The sequence below is a fragment of the Tinamus guttatus genome, unplaced genomic scaffold (genome assembly GCF_059628265.1).
Source record: "Tinamus guttatus ecotype Peru unplaced genomic scaffold, ASM5962826v1 Tinamus_guttatus_pri_ptg000653l, whole genome shotgun sequence".
In the NCBI taxonomy this organism is placed as follows: Eukaryota; Metazoa; Chordata; class Aves; order Tinamiformes; family Tinamidae; genus Tinamus; species Tinamus guttatus.
Window position 1 is genome coordinate 1,087,385 of NW_028289187.1, and position 19,922 is coordinate 1,107,306.

Genomic DNA, 19,922 nt, shown 5'->3' on the forward strand with positions numbered 1-19,922 from the left:
TTCACAACTAAGAAACACTAAGCTTACTATCAATAGTTATTAGTTGATCTGTAAGAAGCCTTTTGCATTGAGTTATACTTTACTTCCAAACGGAAAAATGACAGAAGTCTCAAGCAAAAATCACCACCTACGGGCAGATAAGTCATTCAAGTAGGTTGCTTTCTAAAACAGAGAGCATCTTTATCATCTTTACTCAGAAACCTGAGCTTTTGAGGGACTGCAGTGAAATCCCAGACTAATTAAGGATAACAGCTCACCAACTTTCCATGTATAAGATGCATTTTACTGTCAAGACACTGATTATTCATTAAAAAAAATCGTAACACTGAGGTGTGTACTTTCAACAAAATACAGAGTTTGTTGAAAAAAGCTTCTCCTGCATGTGCTTAAAAGGTTTCCTCAATTAGCAGTCACCACAGTTATTTTTAAAATGAGCAGTTAGGAAATAAATAATAATAAAAAACAGAATTAAAAAAATAAAGATTCTTTAAAGACGGCCTGCATGCCTGCTGAGAAAAGAGGTAGAAAAAGAGAGAATAGCTGGTTATTTTTGACAGTTTGTGTTGAAATTGCTCTTCAAAGACTGGATTAGTAAAAGTAGGGCAACTCGCTCTTAAAAATATTAACCTATATATAAAACTGAAGTAATTTTCCCTAAATGCTTGACAAAATGAAATGAATGTGACAGACTATCTGTCAGCCAAAATCACCTGGTTAATCTTAATGAAAAGTTCTGAAGGGAAAAAAGGGACTGCTAACAACATATACATGTTTCCTCACTAAAAATGTAGACTATATCTTTTATTAAAGTTCTTTTTGCTCAAGTCTTACATATCCTTATGTGTCAACATTTCACACACCTTTTAGCAACATATCTAAGAGTGAACATATCCTGTTCACTCTTACTCCAATTTCTCCTTATCTACTGTGCACAAAACTCTCTCCAGGATGTAACGAAATATCTAAGAAAGAAGCAAAGTGCTGAAGGTACCACCAAATGCAAGCATGCGTTGAATTCACTACCCAATCACAGAGAAGTAAACTATTTTATTCCATAGTAGTAGATAATAAACTTACATGCTAACAATATATACATTTGAACGTTAAAACTAAGATCTCAGGAAATCATGAAGTATTTTTATTAGGAAACAGATTTCATTTGTTATCCTCAATTAAAGCAACTCCATGTTGGTCTAAGATGACAAGAAAGATTAACATGACATGGATACAAAAGATATGTATCAGAGCTGACTAAAAAATAGCAGCTGCAGACACAGTTGCTGGCATGATGAGCAAACCCGGCGCTCTGGACCAAAACACTATCTCAAGTCTAATTCTGGGGACTTAAGTAGCCCTACCTGGTTAATTGGATTTACTAAAACATTTGAAGCTAAACATATAAGCACTTACTTGTGAAACTGGACCCTTACAATATTCCAGAAAAAAAAATATATATCATATATACATATATGAAATAAGTGCCTTAGAGAAGAACTTTCAGGAATCCATCTCTCTAGGATCTATTTCATTTTTATTATTATTTGTTAAATTATAAAGTTATCCTGGTCTAGCAATATAACCTGTACACCTTAGGGAAACAAATTTAATAGCAGTTTTCACAGAATATACAAAGACCCAGTGAAATTCACTTCACTTTCTGCCCCCCCGCCCCCTTCCGCCTTTTAATATTTTTCAGGCTCACCCTTAAAAAAAGGATAAATTCAATTCTGGTGAAATCATAGATATTCTGAATTCATAGCATATGAATTTGTAGATTGCTCTTGTTGAAAGAGAAACTTCTATAAAAATAACTGTATCGTTTCTTGGTGCACACTTCCCTGACTGGAAATTCTCATGGTCTGGTGTGTCCGAGCAGGAGCTCTTCTATCCACAGAACGTGATGCTCTCTCAGTTCTTGAATTCTGCTTTTGTTTTTTGTTTCCCCCACCCCAACATTACCCCTCAGTCTGTTTTGTTACCAAAACAAGGCTCAGAATTGCTTAACATCAAGCTACAAATAGGAAAAAAAATAAACAGAAAACAGACTGTGGTGAAACTGCAAGTGCCCATTTCCTCCACAGGGCACGCTTAGCGTAGCTTTATAAGATTAAGACAAAGAATGGAAAATGCCAATTCCCGTGTAACTGTGGCAAACAGACATTATATTGCCCTTCTCTGAAGGGCTGCCTTTTCAAAGATTAGTACCAAGAAGTTACATCAATAAAATAACCAAGTACTCTCTCAACAGTTTACAGATGACATCCATCATTTAAAGTGTTTTAGATTATGTTAGAGTCAGTAAAAGACAAACAACATTTAAAAGCCTGTTTGCAGTGGAACCTTCAGAACAGTTTTATCTGTGATAAACACGTATCCATCTATCCTTTAACAACCTAGGAGTAACCTCTTAGTTCTCTGAACTTCTGCAACCTTCAGTAAAATACCACCAGTACAGTTGCTCTGATGTAAGAGTCTTAAAGTAGAAAATCCTCCATAAGCATAAATTATACAAATATTAATTTCTCTTTAATCCAGTAAAGTATCAAAACAAGCTGCATATTAAGTCTACTTTGTGCCAATAAAATCTAAGGGTTGCACTGGAGGTTTATGCTGGTAGAGCAATGGCAGCCCAGCAGCAACTCCAAATACAATGGACAGATAAGAGATCAAATTAGTCACTTTGGCCTTTCACATTTCAATGGCTTCTCTATTATTGCCTAAAACCCAAGCAAAGCAACAAACAGATGAAAGTCATGGAACACAAAACTGCAAGGAGGAGGTCTGAGTTACTTGAATTCAAATCTCTAAAAGCACTGCAAGAATTTTCGCCCATGCAAAATCACAAATTGCTTCAAAAAATAAACCTTCCACTTCCTAGAAGGATATAGGCTGCATGTAGGCCAGGACAGCGCGCCCTTTCCCCGTCCCTTGCTTCCCAAGGCTCCTGGAAGGCTTGGGGCCGGACACATGCCCAGGGACGCTGCCCCATGGATTGGCTCGGGTTAGTGGGGATGCAGGGAAGCAGCACGGAGCTATTCCCACGCGCGCCACCCCACGGCAGGCGGAGCTGCTAGGGAAAGATCCGCAGCACCTGCGCCCCCGAGTTTGCTTCAACCCAGCCATGTAACTCCTAGGGAAACTCTGGCTTGAAGATTTGGGTTAAAACGTTACTGAGATCGCTTAAGCACAGTTCCTCAGACTTCCGTTGTGTCTTCTTGAGACTGTTAAACATTTATTTTTCTAAAATTGAAGTCTGCTGAGTTTCTCCCTCCAGCAGTATATAATTTTATCACTTCAGACTTGAGACTACACTTACTGATAGAAAGCCTTTAAATGGACACCAGAATAGGCACAGCGTACTCTATTAAGAGACAGACTATTGCAGAATACCACAGAAAACAACTTTATTTTAAAAATAAAAACTATCATGTCAATTCTGCTTCTAAATGTGCTACACAGACAGCAAAGTCAAGTCAGCTCCATCAAAAACAACTGTTGCACATAGGTACCACTGAGAATGCATGCCTGTACCCTCCTGTGCACACACACCCTTCTGTAAATCTTGTACCTGCCTTTCTAAAACACCAACGCTCTTTCCTTTTCGCTTCCTTCCTTGAGAGCCCTGGATACCTGTTATAAACCACCTGCCAGCAACCAGGCTGCTCTTCAATTCCTGCATTATTTACTTCTGCCTTGCTGCCGTCCGGCTCGGGGAAACGCTGGCCAACGTGATCAGCTCGTGCCAGCAAAACCTCCTCTCCTCTCGCTGCCAGGAGCCCTTCCGAGACAAACCCAGCACCCCAGAGCGCTCGGAGGTTTTCCTAATCCCCTGACTATCCACAGATCTTGAAAGGACAAAGATGAAGCTTATCTGAAAGGACAGAAAGACATTCTTGAGGTCCAGCTTTACCTCTGACAGGGATTTTTGTGAAGAAATTAACATTCTTGAGAACTTTGGTCTCAGGTGACCAATGAAGTACCTCATATCTTTGTATTTGCAAGCCTATTTCACAGTCTCTCAGAGATAAAGCTATTACAAGCTATAAAGGATTCCCAGGTACTGTAAATTCTGAGCGAGGTGTTTTCCCCCCCGTTATGTAATGCAAAGTTTTGCTATTATCTTTATGCTTTTGGGCAAAGAAATGTTGCCCTAATCACCATGTCATTTAACAAAATTACTTGCCTTTAATGAGACAGGTAAATTACAATTCTATCAGAGATTACTTACATGCTCTTATTAAAAATATCATCTGTGATTGTGACAGCTAAAAGGCATTAAAAAAAGAGAAAGAAAGAAAAGAATATTTTTCAGCTCATATAGCCTGTGCTTTTCCCAACACGGTCAGTTTACCCTTTCTGTATGAATTCTGCTTTTGGCGGGGGGAGGAACAAAAAAAAAAAAAAAAAAAAAAAAAAAAAAACTGTGAAACAAAAATCTGGCAAGGACCTCTGAGCTAAGTGGATACTCCAAACTGCTCGGAGGAAAACAATACGATACGATAAAAACTAGATTTCAAATTTTCAAGCTCACTATCATTTCACAAATGGAAAATATATTTCCCATAGCTATAACAACTTCATCTTTTCTGAAGTCTCCTTAAGCTTTGACAACAGGAATTCCCAACAGGTAAATCCTGGTCTGCCTTCCCATTAGATCTGGGCGGGCCAATTCCTTCAAGTTCATCTGAATCGGCCGCTTCCTGAGGGAACTTGATTTTTCCCTTGGAAGGAGAAACAGGTGCAAATCGGGAGCAGGGGCACCTGACCGGAGGCAAAGGCCGAGCTGGGAGCAGAGGAGATGGAGGGGAACGACGTGGGGTCGGGGACCAGCTCTGCGGGGGGAATTAACCCAGCCAGCGCTGAGCGCGCAGGCTCAGCCCTGCTGCTAACTGCTGCCACGGCGCCTTGCACAGCTGGGGGTGACAAATCCGATGGGACAATTCCTAAATGCTAAGAAAGGGCTGCAATCACATGGGAGCCTCTTCTCATGGCATTTAGGCTCCAGAAATGAAGTTTGCATTTCTGCAATCCTGCACTGCTCGCGCTACAAAAAGCCTAAACCGCTTGCACACCACATCATTACCCCCTTCCCCACCAAATTCAGTCCAGCTTTTACACAACATGCGGACAGGTTAAGCTTAATTAATAGCATATTGATTGCTTCCTGTTTTAAATACGCTACTTGGCTCCTAAGTATATTGAAACGTCACAATTTACACTCAAGTTTGAAAGATGTACTGTTCCCCACCTTTCCTGATAAATTCAGGCTATGTGATTTAAAAAAAAAAAAAAAAGCTATATTACCAAACATGCCTTTGACAGGTAATTTAAGTAAAACATAGCAGACTGTCCAGAAAACCTAAAATAAAACTCTACGGTAAGGCTCAATATATTAAATTGTATGTGGCACTCTACTGCATAAAGCCCTGAGGTAGATTCATATTAAATGAAACTAGGAGTTCTAAAATAATGACACATTTTACAGAATTCATCTTGAAGCTCCTTTTTCAGTCCTAATGGGCTAAGTTTTAGTCAAGAAGCTGTTAGATGTTTTGTCATCTAGATAGGGGACAGTTGAAAACTTTGTTCCTTGAAAAACACTGCAGGGCACCCAGGAGAAATAATTGTTATTTCTTCTAAAAAAAAAAAAAAGTGCATGGAAATAGTTTATTTTGATACTTAAATTGTCTTTTTTTCAGAGGCAACCGATCATTAAGATAAATGAAGAGGTTTATATCTCATAACACCAGCGTTTCAGATACACAAACAGTACTTCATCATACTGCCCACATTTGGAAGGTTTCTTCATATTCTTAACAGTTAGAAATAACTTGCAAACAGGGAAGTAACTAGCTGTATCCACTCCGAAGGGTTTGCCAACCAACACAGGATCTGCTCAAGCATCCCCACATATTACAGAGATGCAGCTTATCCAGTATGTTCCATTATTTCTTAGATTACATGATTTATTTTTTCTCATTCAATCTTTATTTCAAAAAAAAAAAATATGGAACAAACACCACATCCATGCAAAAAGAGTATCTTGCAAGTTTATCTGCTGCTATGTTAAGATTTTGCCACCTCTGTTAGCTGGAGTTCTACTATTCCCCAGGCTTACTGAGACACCAGCAATGTTTATGTCAAACCCTTCAAATCTGGGGATACAAATAGTAAGGAAAAAAAACCCACAGAAGTATTGGGATTCAAAGCCAGGGCAGGGGGGGAGATAGAAAAAAGCACTTTGTTCTGCAGTCACCAAAGCCAGTACTAATAGAGTAAATTGAGTAGATTTCATTACTGTTTTTCATAGTGACATTTACTACTGGACTTAACAAAAGGAATGAAAAGAGCTGGGTCTTATTACATTTTTACAATTCAATAATAGGAAGACTTTACAAAAAAAAAAGAAAAAAAAAAAACACTTTAAAACCTGGTTATTTCTAGTTTACCTTATCAGACGTAAAGCTTGGTTTAGGTGCTTATAGTGCTTACAGTAACACCACAGATGCAACTCTTAAAATTTATGAATTACCACTACATTAAACACCAGGAGAAAATATTAGGCATAGAATAGTGTTTAAATTAACAGTAGTAGCTGCAATACAAGAACAAACTGTCAGTATCTCCTTGCCACATGAGTAATTCGAGTAGATGTCTTCAGTTACCTTTGGTATGAAGAAAAAATACAAGGGTGAGGGAAAGGAGTAGGGGGTTAGTTTACAATCCAGACTCATATACATCTAAAAAGGTAATTAAATTAAGCATTAAAAGTATCAGAAGCCAAATATTAAAGACCATGGCATAACCCCATAAATGGGCTTTTAATGTTGAAGGAAGAGGTCCCAAAACGTTCACCGGAGGAACAGGCCGGATGCGCACACGGCTGTCATTAGAATGGTTTTCATTAGTCACTAAACCAAAACCTACAAATATCATGTTATTCTCCACACTTCCCCATTTTCTCGCATTATAAGAGGGACGAACTCCATTGCAAGGAGGAAATTTCACGGACACGCAGTCACACACGTTACAAGTTACACAAAGTAAGTGTTCAGGAGTCGCATCTAGTCAGAGTATCACTTCTGCCCCTTTCACATAATTTTAACCCCAAAATACCTAATTTAATGGCAGTTTGATCAAAATCACCTTAGCCACACATAGGAGTCTGCCACAACACACATCCCCCTCAGAGCAGATGGTGCTAAAAGTCACTTATGTACAAAAACCTGCGTGCCCCTGTGCAAGAGGCTGCCGAGGGGCCCTGCCTCCCTCATCTTGCACTCTACCTAATCGGCGCTAAACACAGTTTGACTGAAAACGAAGACCAGAACAAACCAGTTTCAGAAACCACAGGGTGAACCAGTTTAAAACTAGTTTGTGCATGAAATAGAGCAACATTTTCATATGCTAGGCTGGCCTGCCGAGTGCATACCCCTCAACCCAAAACTGCTGCTGCAAGAAGTTTTAGGGCATTATCTCTCTGAAGAAGATGTGTACCTACATACACACACTATAATGCCCTTATCTATAGAGCACATGTCACTTTGAACAGAGGAAAAGCACAGGCAAGATAAAACAAAACCAAGCAGAGGACATTTCCCAAATGCACTGAACAGTAACTCCCAAGAAATACTCCAAGGTATTTCTCATCTGTATCATATTAGGGCAAATCTATGCTGTTGAAGAGAGCCAAGCTTGATTTTTAACCAACAACTAAGCTATAGACTTTGGACAACTCCCTATAACAGTAGCGACAGCCTTGCAAAAAAGAGCCAAGATGCATAACAGCCTTTAAATAGTAACTGAAAATTCAGTTAATTTTTAAATAGCACTCAGAAAAAAAAGTGGGAAATCTTCTCCTTCTAGCTATTAATTTGTTCAATAATGGCCATGGTCAGCATTATTTGTTTTGAAATTATAAATAGACAAAGTATACTCTATGAAAACGAGCTTTTCTTCTCTCATCATGATGGCAAACCTTTTGCATCTGCACATGACCTCCATTTCCTCCTCGAAAAAGTTAAAAAAGATTGTAAAGTTTAGGAGGCTCATCCAAACATAGCCCTGCTTTCTTACGCAGGAGCCTGTCGCTCTGTAGCTTAAGTAGAGCCTAATAAAAATCAGCAGATAGGATTCAGAACAGACCATTCATCTGAATTCAAGTCAGAATTCAAGAGTTTGACACCACATTCTGGTCACTCTGCCTATACCAGACAAGCCCAGTCTAAATATTAACTTCTATAGCACAAGCTCAGGGAAGGAAAAAAAAAAAAAAAAAAAAAAAAGTCTCATCCTTGCCACTTCGTAAAGTTGGAAACAGAGAGATTTGCCAAATGCAGTGTCAGCCCTCGTTAGAGCTGGGAGCCTCCAGAGTCCCACCCTTGTATTTATCCCTCTGAACTGCCCAGCTTTGCTAATACACATGAACAACAGGGCTCTGGTAGTCAAGTAACACAAAACCCAAATAGCTCCATTTGGGCAAGCAGAAAATAAGATCTATACAACTGAGGACCATTTGCAAAAGATTTGACTTAGGTAAATTGCTCTATGTAAAACTAAATTGATGAAAGACAGACTTGATGAAATACAAAAATATCTGTATGCATCAGCCAGATTTTTTTTTCCTTCTCACGTCTTCCGTCTTCCAGTTCATGCAACAACTGAGGCAGAGAGTAAACAGGAAGGCAGGCGGATGAAGAAAGTTGCGCATCCTTCCCCTCACGAGAAACAAACCAGCTTAACACGATGACACTTCATACAAGGCAGGGAAGAGGAGGGGAAAGTCAAGTCTCAGTGGCTGTACCCATAGCACAGGCAAAGGCGAAAAGAAAGAAAAAAAGAAAGAAAAAAAAAGCCAAGTCCACATCAAACAAAGCAACTGTAACAGACTATCTCACCTAGAGAAACATGGAAAAAATTCTCAAGTCACAGCCTTCCAACCACAGCAACACTCCACGTCTCCCACAAGGTGTTGACCAATGCCAGCATTTTAAGCACAGTATCTTAAAACTTTGCTAACAGGTCATTAATACCATGTTCCAAAATAGGGCTGGCCCTTCTCCTGCACTAGGGAGCTCAGCAGTTTGGGGATGTGACTACGACCTGCTCCTGGTGCTATCGGAAGTGTTCGTAGAGCTGCAGCAAAGGCCTCGCAGGCAGCAGGCACGAGTTTGGAACCGAGCATGATATTCCCTGCTCTGTTTACATAGCGAAAGAGTCATTAAAACGGGTTATTACTAACAAAGGCTGCCAAAATAAACGTAGTATTCTTGTTCTTAAATTATACACCAAGAAAAAAATGTTTTGAATAAATTGGTTACAAAAAGATATTTAGTGTTTTTAGCATAACAGAACAATCTTAGATCCCATGTAAACCTCCAAAAGCAAATACATGTGTGTGTATATGTATATGTGTATATAAATTTCATTTTCTACAACTCTGTTCAAGTTTCATTCACTTCATCCTAAAATCCAAGTTTCCTTGGATAGCTTCTTCATGTTAAGCTTCCTCATGTTAGTGATCGAAACACAATCTCATTTTACAGATCTCCCTTTGGCAAGAAATCATTAATTGCCAGCTACAGACATTGGTTGCTGTGGTAGCATTTTTTATTTTTAATTAGGCAAGCTTTGGTATGGGTTGCAGTATGAGACAAACAGTTCAATGCTATTCCGCTACCAGAAACCTGAAAATATACTTAGTTTTTAACATCACTTGTACCCCAACTAACACAAAGGCTACTAGTATTTGGAAAATGTTTCTGATCTTTCATTCTATCATATATTTAAAGTAGAAGAGAACTGTCCCAGACACTGATCAAGGAAAGGAAACCAGTGCCCAACTTGTGCAATCCAATCAATACAGGTAAAATACTGTAAGCAATCACCCTTTCTGAAGCTAAAATCTACCTACTCTCACATGTGGCATTACAAACACAAAAAAATGAGCAAATGGGCTCTTTTCTTCTTTTTATAAACTAGATGTGAAATGGTTTAATTCCACAGTGTAATAAAACAGATAAGAACATGGAAAGCTGTCAAAAAATTGCTTTCCAGTTAACTAAACTGCTATATATATAAACCCATCACTAAAGAACAAGGAACAAAAGACAACCCTTTCTTTAAAGCTTATATTTTTCATCTTTGCAGAACATCTTCTGAAAGCACAGATTAAAGACAGGAATAAAAATTTCTAGAGCTAAAGAAGAAATGACAGCACAAGAAGCACAAGCCACACTTAAAGAATACCAGATCCTTCGGCCTTTCCAGTACTTACTGGGCAATAGATTTCCAATCAGAGCCTGCTAACTACTGCATTTTCAGCTCCTCCCTGCTTTACGGTTCCACTTAACAGAGTAGATTGGCCTTACTCATTCAAAATTACATGTCGATAAATTAAAAAGAGATAACCTTTATACTAAATACGAAACCCTCTGAAAGCCTACCTAGTGTGAAGTGGTATGGCCACAATATTGCAGAGCGATCCCTGTCTATACGCTCTGATGACCTGGAGGGCCTGTATTAACAGAGCTCAGCTTTGTGAGCTGCTAATTTAACAGGGCTGGAATAATGTTGGTGTCTATTCAGTTGATGAGATTACTATGGACAGATGCATCTACTGATAGTAAAGGATCAGAGCCAGAGCTGAACCTAAGGACCATTTTTCATCATGAGTAATAGTCTAGGGTCCCAGAGGCAAGTATGAGCTTAGCTGGACATCATTTCCCATCCCACTATTCATGTTCAAGCTAGCATAACTCTACAGTTTACTCATGCACTTCATTTTAACAGAGAAATACACAGGCAGTCCGTGTTTTGGACAGCTCTGAGGCACGTCTACGCCGGGGCATGGGCTCTCTGCTCCCGCTCCTCTCCCCGTTTCTTGGGCCTGTCGACGGCAGAGCCCAGCACAGCACCCACAGCCACCCCAGAGCCGCTCGCAGACCCACAGCTACGAGCTCCTTCCCTCAGGGGTCAACGCGCCGCCTCTGCAGCGTGACGCCAAGGCCCGGGCTTAACGCCGAAACCCTCGGCGCGCGCCGAGCAAGACGAAGCGCCGCCACGAGCTCCCTGCTCTCGCTAACTGCGTTCGGCTGCCGCCTCCTGCAAAGGGGCCGAAGAGACAATTGCGGCCAGGAGGGTGACAAGATTTCTCAGAACTCTGTGCCAATGCCTTGAAATCCTAAAGTTGAGACCAACGCTGCAGCAACACAGTTACACCTGGGCAAGGAAGTGGAAGCTCAGGTTAGATTTGCGCAGGCTACAGTGATCTATCCACTCCGAGCCCAAAGTGCTTCACTAACATCCATCCATGCACACACACACACACACACACAAAAAGAGTATTTCACATTATGCAAAGGAACTATGCAAAGATAACACTGTAACGCTGTAGATAAAGCATATATGGAAAAGAATAAGGACTTTAAATGTATTTGAGAACTGTTAAGCTGTTCTTAAACATACTTGTCAACTGGGAATTATTCAGCAGGAATGTATTTATAGAAGGTTTCTTATAGATCATCCAAGGTCAAATACTATTTAACACTATCATCAACGTACATTAAGTACACATAAAAAAAAGTCACTGTTGTTAAAATTAGCAGATGACATAATCTGGCAGAACAGTAAACTATAAGAACACAGTACCTGTACAAAGTGGTCTGTGCGATCTAAATGTAAAATGGTTTTTCATATCAGTTAATGCAATGTTACATGACCAGAACTATCATAGCAAGAAATGACTTGAAAAATGAAATTATTTATTACAGCATACGCAACTTAACCCAGGCTTTCAGCATGATGCATTGAAAAAAAGGAGGGCACTCACTGAATGTCTGAAATGCTAAAGGTAGGAAACAAACAAACAAACAAAACAGAACAAAAACGACACCCCCACACTTTCCTTTGTAGATGACTTTACCAATTTGAAACCAATAATATAGTAATACCATTCTATGCTCCCATCTTCCACTCCCTAATTCAAAATCAGAAGAAACCCACCAATCCCAGGCTATAGAATAGAACTATATTAAGGATGAGGGCATTTTCTATTGTGAAACACTTTTTAAAATTTGGCAAAAAAGGAAGGCTAGAATCATGTCACATATATCAGTGTCCATGTCTTTAAAATATTGTCTAAATTGTTAACCACTAGAACAAACTAAGTGGTGAGTTTTCCATCCCTTGATGTCTTTGAATTGAAGCTGCATGTCTTTTCAGAAGATATATTTTAACCAAATACATTATTATGCTTGACAGCCCAGTGTTAAGGAATACAATATAGCAAGGATCAGATTAGAAGATCAATGGTCTTTCTGGGCCTTAACAGGGAGAAGAGAAATCAATCAACGTATTCGGTTCCAAAGATTTTCCTGTTAAAGAAATAGATGGAGGTGGCCAGCAAGGTACAGTCTCCTCATTTATAACCACTGAACAATTTAGCTTTTGCTCGGCGCTAGAACTGATATCTAGAGAAAGACAGCTTATTACCTCCGCTTTTCACTTCTCTCCAGTTTGCACCATGTGTTGCAAATTAACAGTTACTTTTTTGCTTTTTTACAGCTTCCCAAAAATAAAACATGCACAGAAAATGCAGAATTGCGGCTGTTTATGACTTTTCACAGTGCAAGGAAATGAATTCCATTTTGAATTCCATTCCACATTTTTAGTTTTGGTTATGTTATTTTTGGAGGATGAAATAGTAGCATTCCAGCTAGTCTTTTTAAGACCTTTTCCCTGACTTTTGGTTTCTGTCACTGTATTTCTACTTCTAACTGAAAACACATTTCCACCTATGATCATTTGCACTAAAAGTGAGCTGCTTTACTAAATCAGTGAATTTTGCAACAGTGAATACGTTTTCATCATATTCATCAGAATGCCAGCAGAGAACTAACGTCAAATAGCATAAAGAAGCCAAAGCCCAGAAGAAAAGACTTTTATGGGAAATTCACTACAAGTTTCACAGACCAATGAAGACAACTGAAGCAGTTACTATATCATACATATGCATGTAGAGTGCACAAACTAGGAAGCTTGATTCATTAAAATTATATTTCACTTACTGCTAGACCATTTGGATAATACAGAGGGAGTACAGAAAGCAAAGTGATGACCTTTACTACAAAAATATGCATTTACAATCCATTTGGTACTCTTATTTGGTTTGCTAATTTTCCCAATGTATTACATTAACTGATCTACAATGTAAGCTTACAAAACAGAAAAATCAAGTGCTAAACTGCCACCAATCTCAGTTCTGCAGGTCAGAACTTCTATTAAGAATCATAAACAGTTTTAAGAGTATCTAATCTACAGCTATGCCAGCAGGGGTGAGAGGAAAACAAACAAACAAACAAACAAACAAATAAATAAATAAGAGACATAAAAAAGACAGCATAAAAGCAGCGAGTGCGAAAAACTACCAGGGTTAAGAATTAACCTGATGCATTTTTCAGAGTGACTGTACTATTTTTAACTGCTCTTTTTTGGCCACAGGTCAAAGTTTTCCTAGCAAAATACCAAAGTGAAAATGCTGGGAGCGAAGCCCAGAGGCAGCTCTCTTTGCTTTGGCCTAGGCTACAACTTATCTGAGCCTATTGAGCCCCGCAGCGCCGCTTCCCACTCGCCTTCGCTGACCGCTTTGCGTGTCATGACGTTCCCCAACGTCTGTGACAGGAACTAGGCGGTATCAGAGCCCCGAGAAGAACATTTTTCAGATGCTATAGGAGATTCCTATATTCCCCACACAGCAAAGGCGCGCACACTGCTCACTTAGTTCCTGCAGTTTGGCCAAACAGAACTGAGTCATTTGCGGGGGGAGAAGGAAAAAAAAGAAGAAAAAGGGAGGGCTCTGCCTTTAGCCTGAAGTAGCTCTGCGATGCATTGGGATTTCTGTCCCCATTTCCTTTTCTCTTAACCAGGACAGACTGGAAATCTTGGGGGAGAAATGCCAGGTCTGCGGACCTAGAAGCTTAGTGTTTAAAATAATAATAATAATAATAATGGAAGGAAGAGGACTCCCTTTCACCACCTTTCCAGGGTTTAGAACGTTTTAAACGGGGAAATATCCCTCCCTTCCCACTCCTTCCTGAGGGCACGAATTTCTTACCCACGGAAACGGTATTTTGGGCGCTCGCACCCTTCAAAAACGCCGTTGGGGAGAGGGCCCGTCCGCACGGGAGCCCCGCGGCATCCCCGGCTGGCGCTTCCCCCCGCGGCCGTGCCCTTTTCCCGAGTTATTCCCGCTCGGAACATGGCGATTCCCGAGGGTGGGCGCCGCCGGCCGCGCACAAAGCAGGTACTTTGTGTGTGACAGCAGCCGGGGCGCCGAGGCGGGAGCCTGAAACGGGGCTGGAGGGGGGCGAATAACAGTGATCATAGGAATAATAATAACGATAAATAATAATGGCGGGGGCGGAGGGGCAGAGCCTCGCGTGCCCCCGCCGAGCAGCCCCGGCCCCGCGGCCGCCTCGGGAGCCTCCGCGGCCGCTTCCTCCCTGCCGCCCGCCGCGGGCCGGAGCCCCGGGCGCGGCGCCCGCCCGCCGCCGCCCTCGGCGCCGCTCACCAGCAGGCTCTCCACGTTGACCGGCGAGCGCGGGTCGCGGATGAGAGACTCGAGCTTCCTCTGGCGGCCCTCGAGCATCGCCGGCTCGGCCGCCTCCGGCGGGGCCGCCGACATCTTCCCCGCCTGCTGCTGCTGCTGCTGCGGCTGCTGCTGGCTCATGGCGCGGCGGCGCGCGGCCTAGCGGGGAGCCGCGCCGGGCCGCGCCGCGGCGCCGAGGCGGGAGCGCAGCGCTGGCGGCCGCGCAGCCGCCGGGCATGAAGGGCGCGGGGCCGCGCTCCGCCCGGGCGCGGCGAGGGGAAGCGAGGGGAAGGGAGGGCGGGAAGCGAAGGGAAGGGGAGGGCGCACGCGAGAAAGGCAGCGCTTCCCGCCCTGCCCCCGCCGCCGCGCCGGGGCCCGGGCCGTGGCTCCGCGCGCAGCCCCGGGCGATGGCGCCCGGCTCCCCCCGCCGCCCCGGCTCACAGGGGTGCGCGCGGGGCTCGCATTGCTGCGCGCTCGCGCAGCGACCAACTATAGCCCTGAGCTCAGCGCCGCGGCCGCCCTCGCTGCCGCCGCCGCAAGGTGACCCGCGCCCGGCCTCCGGGCCCTGCGCGGTGTTTGTGCTTATTGTTTTTAACGCTCTGCCGCGTTGCAAAACCAGCTTTTCCCCTCTCCCCTGCCGCCAGGCTGCTGCGCCGGTGGTTTCGGGTGGTTTTTTTGCTGTCGCTGCCCGCAACAACCGGGAGCGAGAGCTGCGGCGCCTGCGAGAGCCGCTCAGCCGAAATGTGTGCGGCCTCTTCCTGCGCACATGGGGCAAAATGCACACACCGCATAGGCACGCACACACACGTATACACTTGTGCACACGCCATAGGGGTCACGAAGCGTGCCAGGGCGAGATCGAGGGGTGACAACATGTCCTCAGAGCATGTGGCCATGGCGGAGGACAGGGATGAGCCAGGATGCAGACCCCACTGCACATGAGGGGCCTGGAGAGCGGCCCCCGGTGAACCTAGCGGCCCCACTTCGTTTGGGGCAGCAAAACCTTCATGTCTGGGCCCAGGGGTCCACCGGCCGCGGCCGAGCCACGGAGCTGGCGGCGGTGGGAGCGTCACCCGCAGCGGCCGAGGGGCAACCGCAGCTTTAGTTCTGGCGTGTCGACTTGCCGCTGGTAGCTGGATGTCGACGGGCTGATGTCAGAAAAATAGGCAAATATTTTCAGCTTGAAAGGAAGAGGAGATAGGAGTCGAAGAGAAGTAAATACATGAGTCACTTGCCTTTTTTTTTTTTTTTTTTTTTTTTGAGTGAGATCACTCTATATGATGTTCTGAGTCAGGACCCTGGAGCTGAAAAAAACCCGACTCTAGGAAATCCAGATCTGAGTATCACCCGACTCTAGGAAATCCAGATTTGAGTATCAGTTCAAACTGTGTAACTGGATTCTACTTTATGGCTCTACGGCCAGGCCAAAACTGTCAGAAACACGTAAGAGTGAACTTTGTGAAAACTCAAATCAGAAATCAGACACTGCTCCTCACACTTCTTTCTTTGAAACCTGTTCAGGACCTTTTGAACATTTCTGAAGGAATTGGTGAAAATCTAGGAGATACAGTAGGAGTATAAATCTAAGAGATTTATACTCGGGCCAGAACAGGTTGGGATCCACTCTTCAGGAATATAAAAACACCACATAATTTATTCAAACAGTTTACTTTTAGACAACATAGAAGAGGTAGGTGCAACAACTCGTAGGACTTCTACTAGTATTAGGGAGGTAGGTGGGTGCTAACAGGATCAGGAAGTTACATGGGCTACTGCTTCTACAGATAGAAGCTCTAAATTACCTAAAAGAAAAATAAGATTTATTCACACTCAGCCTAGTCACGAGTGACCAGCCAATTTCTCGCAAGCAGCACAGCAGAAATGTTTTTCTAAGGGGGGATTTAAAATAGGTTTGGACAAAAGACCAAATGTAGGGAATGTGTCTCCAGAGATCCACAGAGCCTGTGTCAGGTTTTGTTAATGTCAACAGGAGCCTTTGGATCAAGGCAATCCAAAGGCATACGCCTTTCTGTTTCCCATTAACTACAGGCAAGCTGCCTCTCTTTCCATCATTTTCTTATCTGTAAAATAAGAAAGTTGGTAAAAACTAATCTTCATCTGATTTATATGATTTAGTGGCATCACTGAGGGCACTATTTAAATGTAACATGACAAAGAAATTCTTAAGCATAGCAGCTCTTTTTGCATACAAAAAAAAGGTGTGACTGCTGTGACTTCAAAGGTGACTGTGTAGCCACAGCACTTTCTTGAAATTCTTGCCCAATACATGTATTCCTCCATCCTTAAGGATATATCTGTTTACTGACAAAACAAGTTTTACTCTGTTAGCATTACAGAGACAAAATCACAATGGTAGAGTCAGCTGAAATTCCTTTGTACGACGCAAATCCTCAACAAATTATCAGCCAAGCTCTGACAACAGCATCTTTATTGCCGGTTATAAATGATCAAGTGGCAAAAAGAAACTCTGGGAGTCTGAGTCCTGCCCTTAGTTTGCAGGGCTGGTATTTACAAAAATACTGCTTTAACATGATAGCTGGGCAAATTTTGAATGGATGTCCCAGAGGAAAAATAACACTCCTTTGTGTGGTCTTTTTGCAGTTCTACCTATAATAACAGGTATCTTTTGTGATATTCTGTTTTGTGAATTCTGTTGGTTGTCAGATGTTATTTACTATGTTTCGTAAGGCAAAGTCCAAGAGTTCCACTGTGCTTTGGCAATATTAGTGAATATTCCTAATATGTTTGTGCAGTATTTTAGTTCTTAGACAAAAGATGCTGCAGCTTGTCATATGAGTTCAATCTTTGCCGCTGTCTCTTTACTCTCTGAGATGGCATTTAACTCCTTAAGTTTTTACAGTCCAAGTATGTCTTAACTATCTACCAGAAAAATCCTTGAGTGACTCAGGACTGTCCTCATTTTTATAAGTATATTTCTTAAAATTGGTAAATTCACCATTCATTGGCTTCAGAGCCTCATGAAAAGCAGCAGCTCTTATCTCATAGATCAGAGCCCCACAGGGGAATCTAACACCTCTAAGCAAAAGTCAGCAGTAGCCACTACCTCAAATCATTTTCTATGAGGGGCCTGTAAACAGGATGAACAGCTAATATCATTGGATTGGGCAGAAAAAGTTTCTTGTATTACCTCTTTCATTCTTGGGGAAAAATGGAACAGCTTCAACAAGGCAGAAATCTTAATATCCCCATCATCAAGGTACTTGCTTATGAATCAAGCCTTCAAGTGTAGCCCTTCACATGCGGCCAGGCCATTTCAGCATGGTACATACAGAAAAAGCAAAGTGTAGAAAAGTTGAGTTCCCCTCATGAACTCACTTCTCATGACCTCTCTCTGCCTAGAGACAAGATCCGACTGTTCACGGGTGAGAAACAAGTTCTGTCAATAGAGTAAGAAGGACAATTAAAGAAATAGTCCAAGCAAATGCACAGTCTTGGAAAGCTGCCACATATAAGTTATGTCGGGCTGCTGAACACAAGAGTATACAGCTAATGGCCTTCCGCTGGAGAGTCCAGAGTGCTGCACCAACAGTTTGCATGTCACAGTCAATCATAATTGTTGTGATGGAAATAGAATGGGAGGCAATTTTTCAGATAATGAGGTCTTGGGACGCTAGAGGTTATGGCTAAAGATTGTCATTCTACTTCCAGAAAATAATTTGCATTTACTACATTAGCATAACAGGTCCTTTGTTTTTAGATCTATAAAGATGAAATGGGAAATACGAAAAGAAAATGAAATGGGAAAATGAATATTTTTAAAAAAGTTTTCTCACATGCTAGTGCTTAGTCGGTCTAAAAGTTTTTTTTTCTGTATTAAAAATAAAATATCCGCCTTTTTTCTTGAGTACAGATTAATGAAAATAGTCATAGAAAGGGAGGAATGTCTATGACTTTGTATCTGGACGATGTAAGAGGAGAGATGTTTTAAATGACTCACAAAGTTAAATAACCAGCCACAGTCATCATTATTGATTTTCCGATAGCCCTATTGCCTTGGTTCTTTTGTTTCATTCATGCTGCAGCATCTGCTGCATTGCAACTGGAGAATTTAAATACAACAAGCTTTTCAAAACCCGTAGATTTCCAAACCAAGCCTTGGTAAGAATGACACTACCACATCAATCACAAGCACTGGCTGGCTATAAAATTACAAACCACTCAAGCCATCTGTGTAATTAAACTCAAGCCAAAGCAATCAAGCACATGTTAAAGAAAATATCTTCATATTATAAACTTTATAGGTAAAGGCACATATCTGATGTCTCTAATTGAGAAAGTCTGTGTCTTTCATAGATTTGCTTTATTATTGCTTCACACTCCTTTAAATAGCCGTTAAATGCAGAAATATCAGTCTGTGCTGCGTACAGTTCACAATAAAATCCCAGTGTGGAAGGATCCAGGAGAGGAGGTGCGGGAGAGGAGCGAGGTGGCTGCCGTGGTGGCCGGGCGGGCCTGGTGGGGCCGCCTTCGCCTGGCTGCCGCTTTGGACGTGGTTCCGTAACTCTCCCCAGCTGCTCACATGGCCTCTCCAACAGGGCAGTTTCTTGGAGGCATTTGGAAGACAGGAGTGAAACTCTGCATCTAGGTTAACTGCGAAGCTTGCATGATGTTGCTGTGCCAGATTCAGTGCTGCAAATCTCAGGAGGAGCCGAGCGGCGAGCATAGCTCCGAGAGCTGGGACAAAGTGACCGCAAGTTTCCCCTTGCTTCTTTCTCCATATAGGCTACATTTGGAGCTAAGCAGCCCTTAGCAGGTCACAGCACTCCCAAAAGTGGCTCTGATTTATGATACTCTGCCAGTCTTGCTGTCAATGGAGAAGAAAATGGCTTCTGCTGCTCTTCTGCGTTCTCCTCCATGTTGACAAGTTAACCACGAGTCGGCAATGTGCCCTCATAGCCAAGAAGGCCAATGGGATCCTGGGCTGCATGAGGAGGAGCATTGCCAGCAGGTCAAGAGAGGGGATCCTGCCGCTCTACTCGGCTCTGGTGAGGCCGCACCTGGATTATTGTGTGCAGGTCTGGGCTCCCCAGGACAAGAGGGATACGGAGCTTCTAGAGAGGGTCCAGAGTAGGGCCACGAAGATGATTAAGGGACTGGAGCTTATGAGGAAAGACTAAGCGAGCTGGGCCTACTTAGCCTAGAGAAGAGAAGATCGAGAGGGGATCTGATCAACAGGTACAGCAGAGTAATCTGAGCAACACGTACAGGGAAGAATTAGGGAGGATGGGGCCAAACTCTTCTCGGTGGAGCCCAGTGACAGGACAAGGGGTAATGGGTATAAATTAAAACACAG

The 19,922-nt window shown here is 42.6% G+C and overlaps 1 protein-coding gene across 2 annotated transcripts in view; it reads right to left on the reverse strand.

Annotated features, from left to right (window-relative positions):
* The window catches only part of ROCK2 (Rho associated coiled-coil containing protein kinase 2), an 85,015-nt gene extending 70,287 nt beyond the window's left edge, over positions 1-14,728 (reverse strand). For both annotated transcript variants that reach the window (XM_088536233.1, XM_088536234.1), the window contains exon 1: positions 14,570-14,728. In XM_088536233.1, coding sequence (XP_088392359.1) covers positions 14,570-14,728 — 159 coding nt within the window. The remainder of the gene's footprint in view (positions 1-14,569) is intronic.
* Between the last annotated feature and the right edge of the window lie 5,194 nt (positions 14,729-19,922).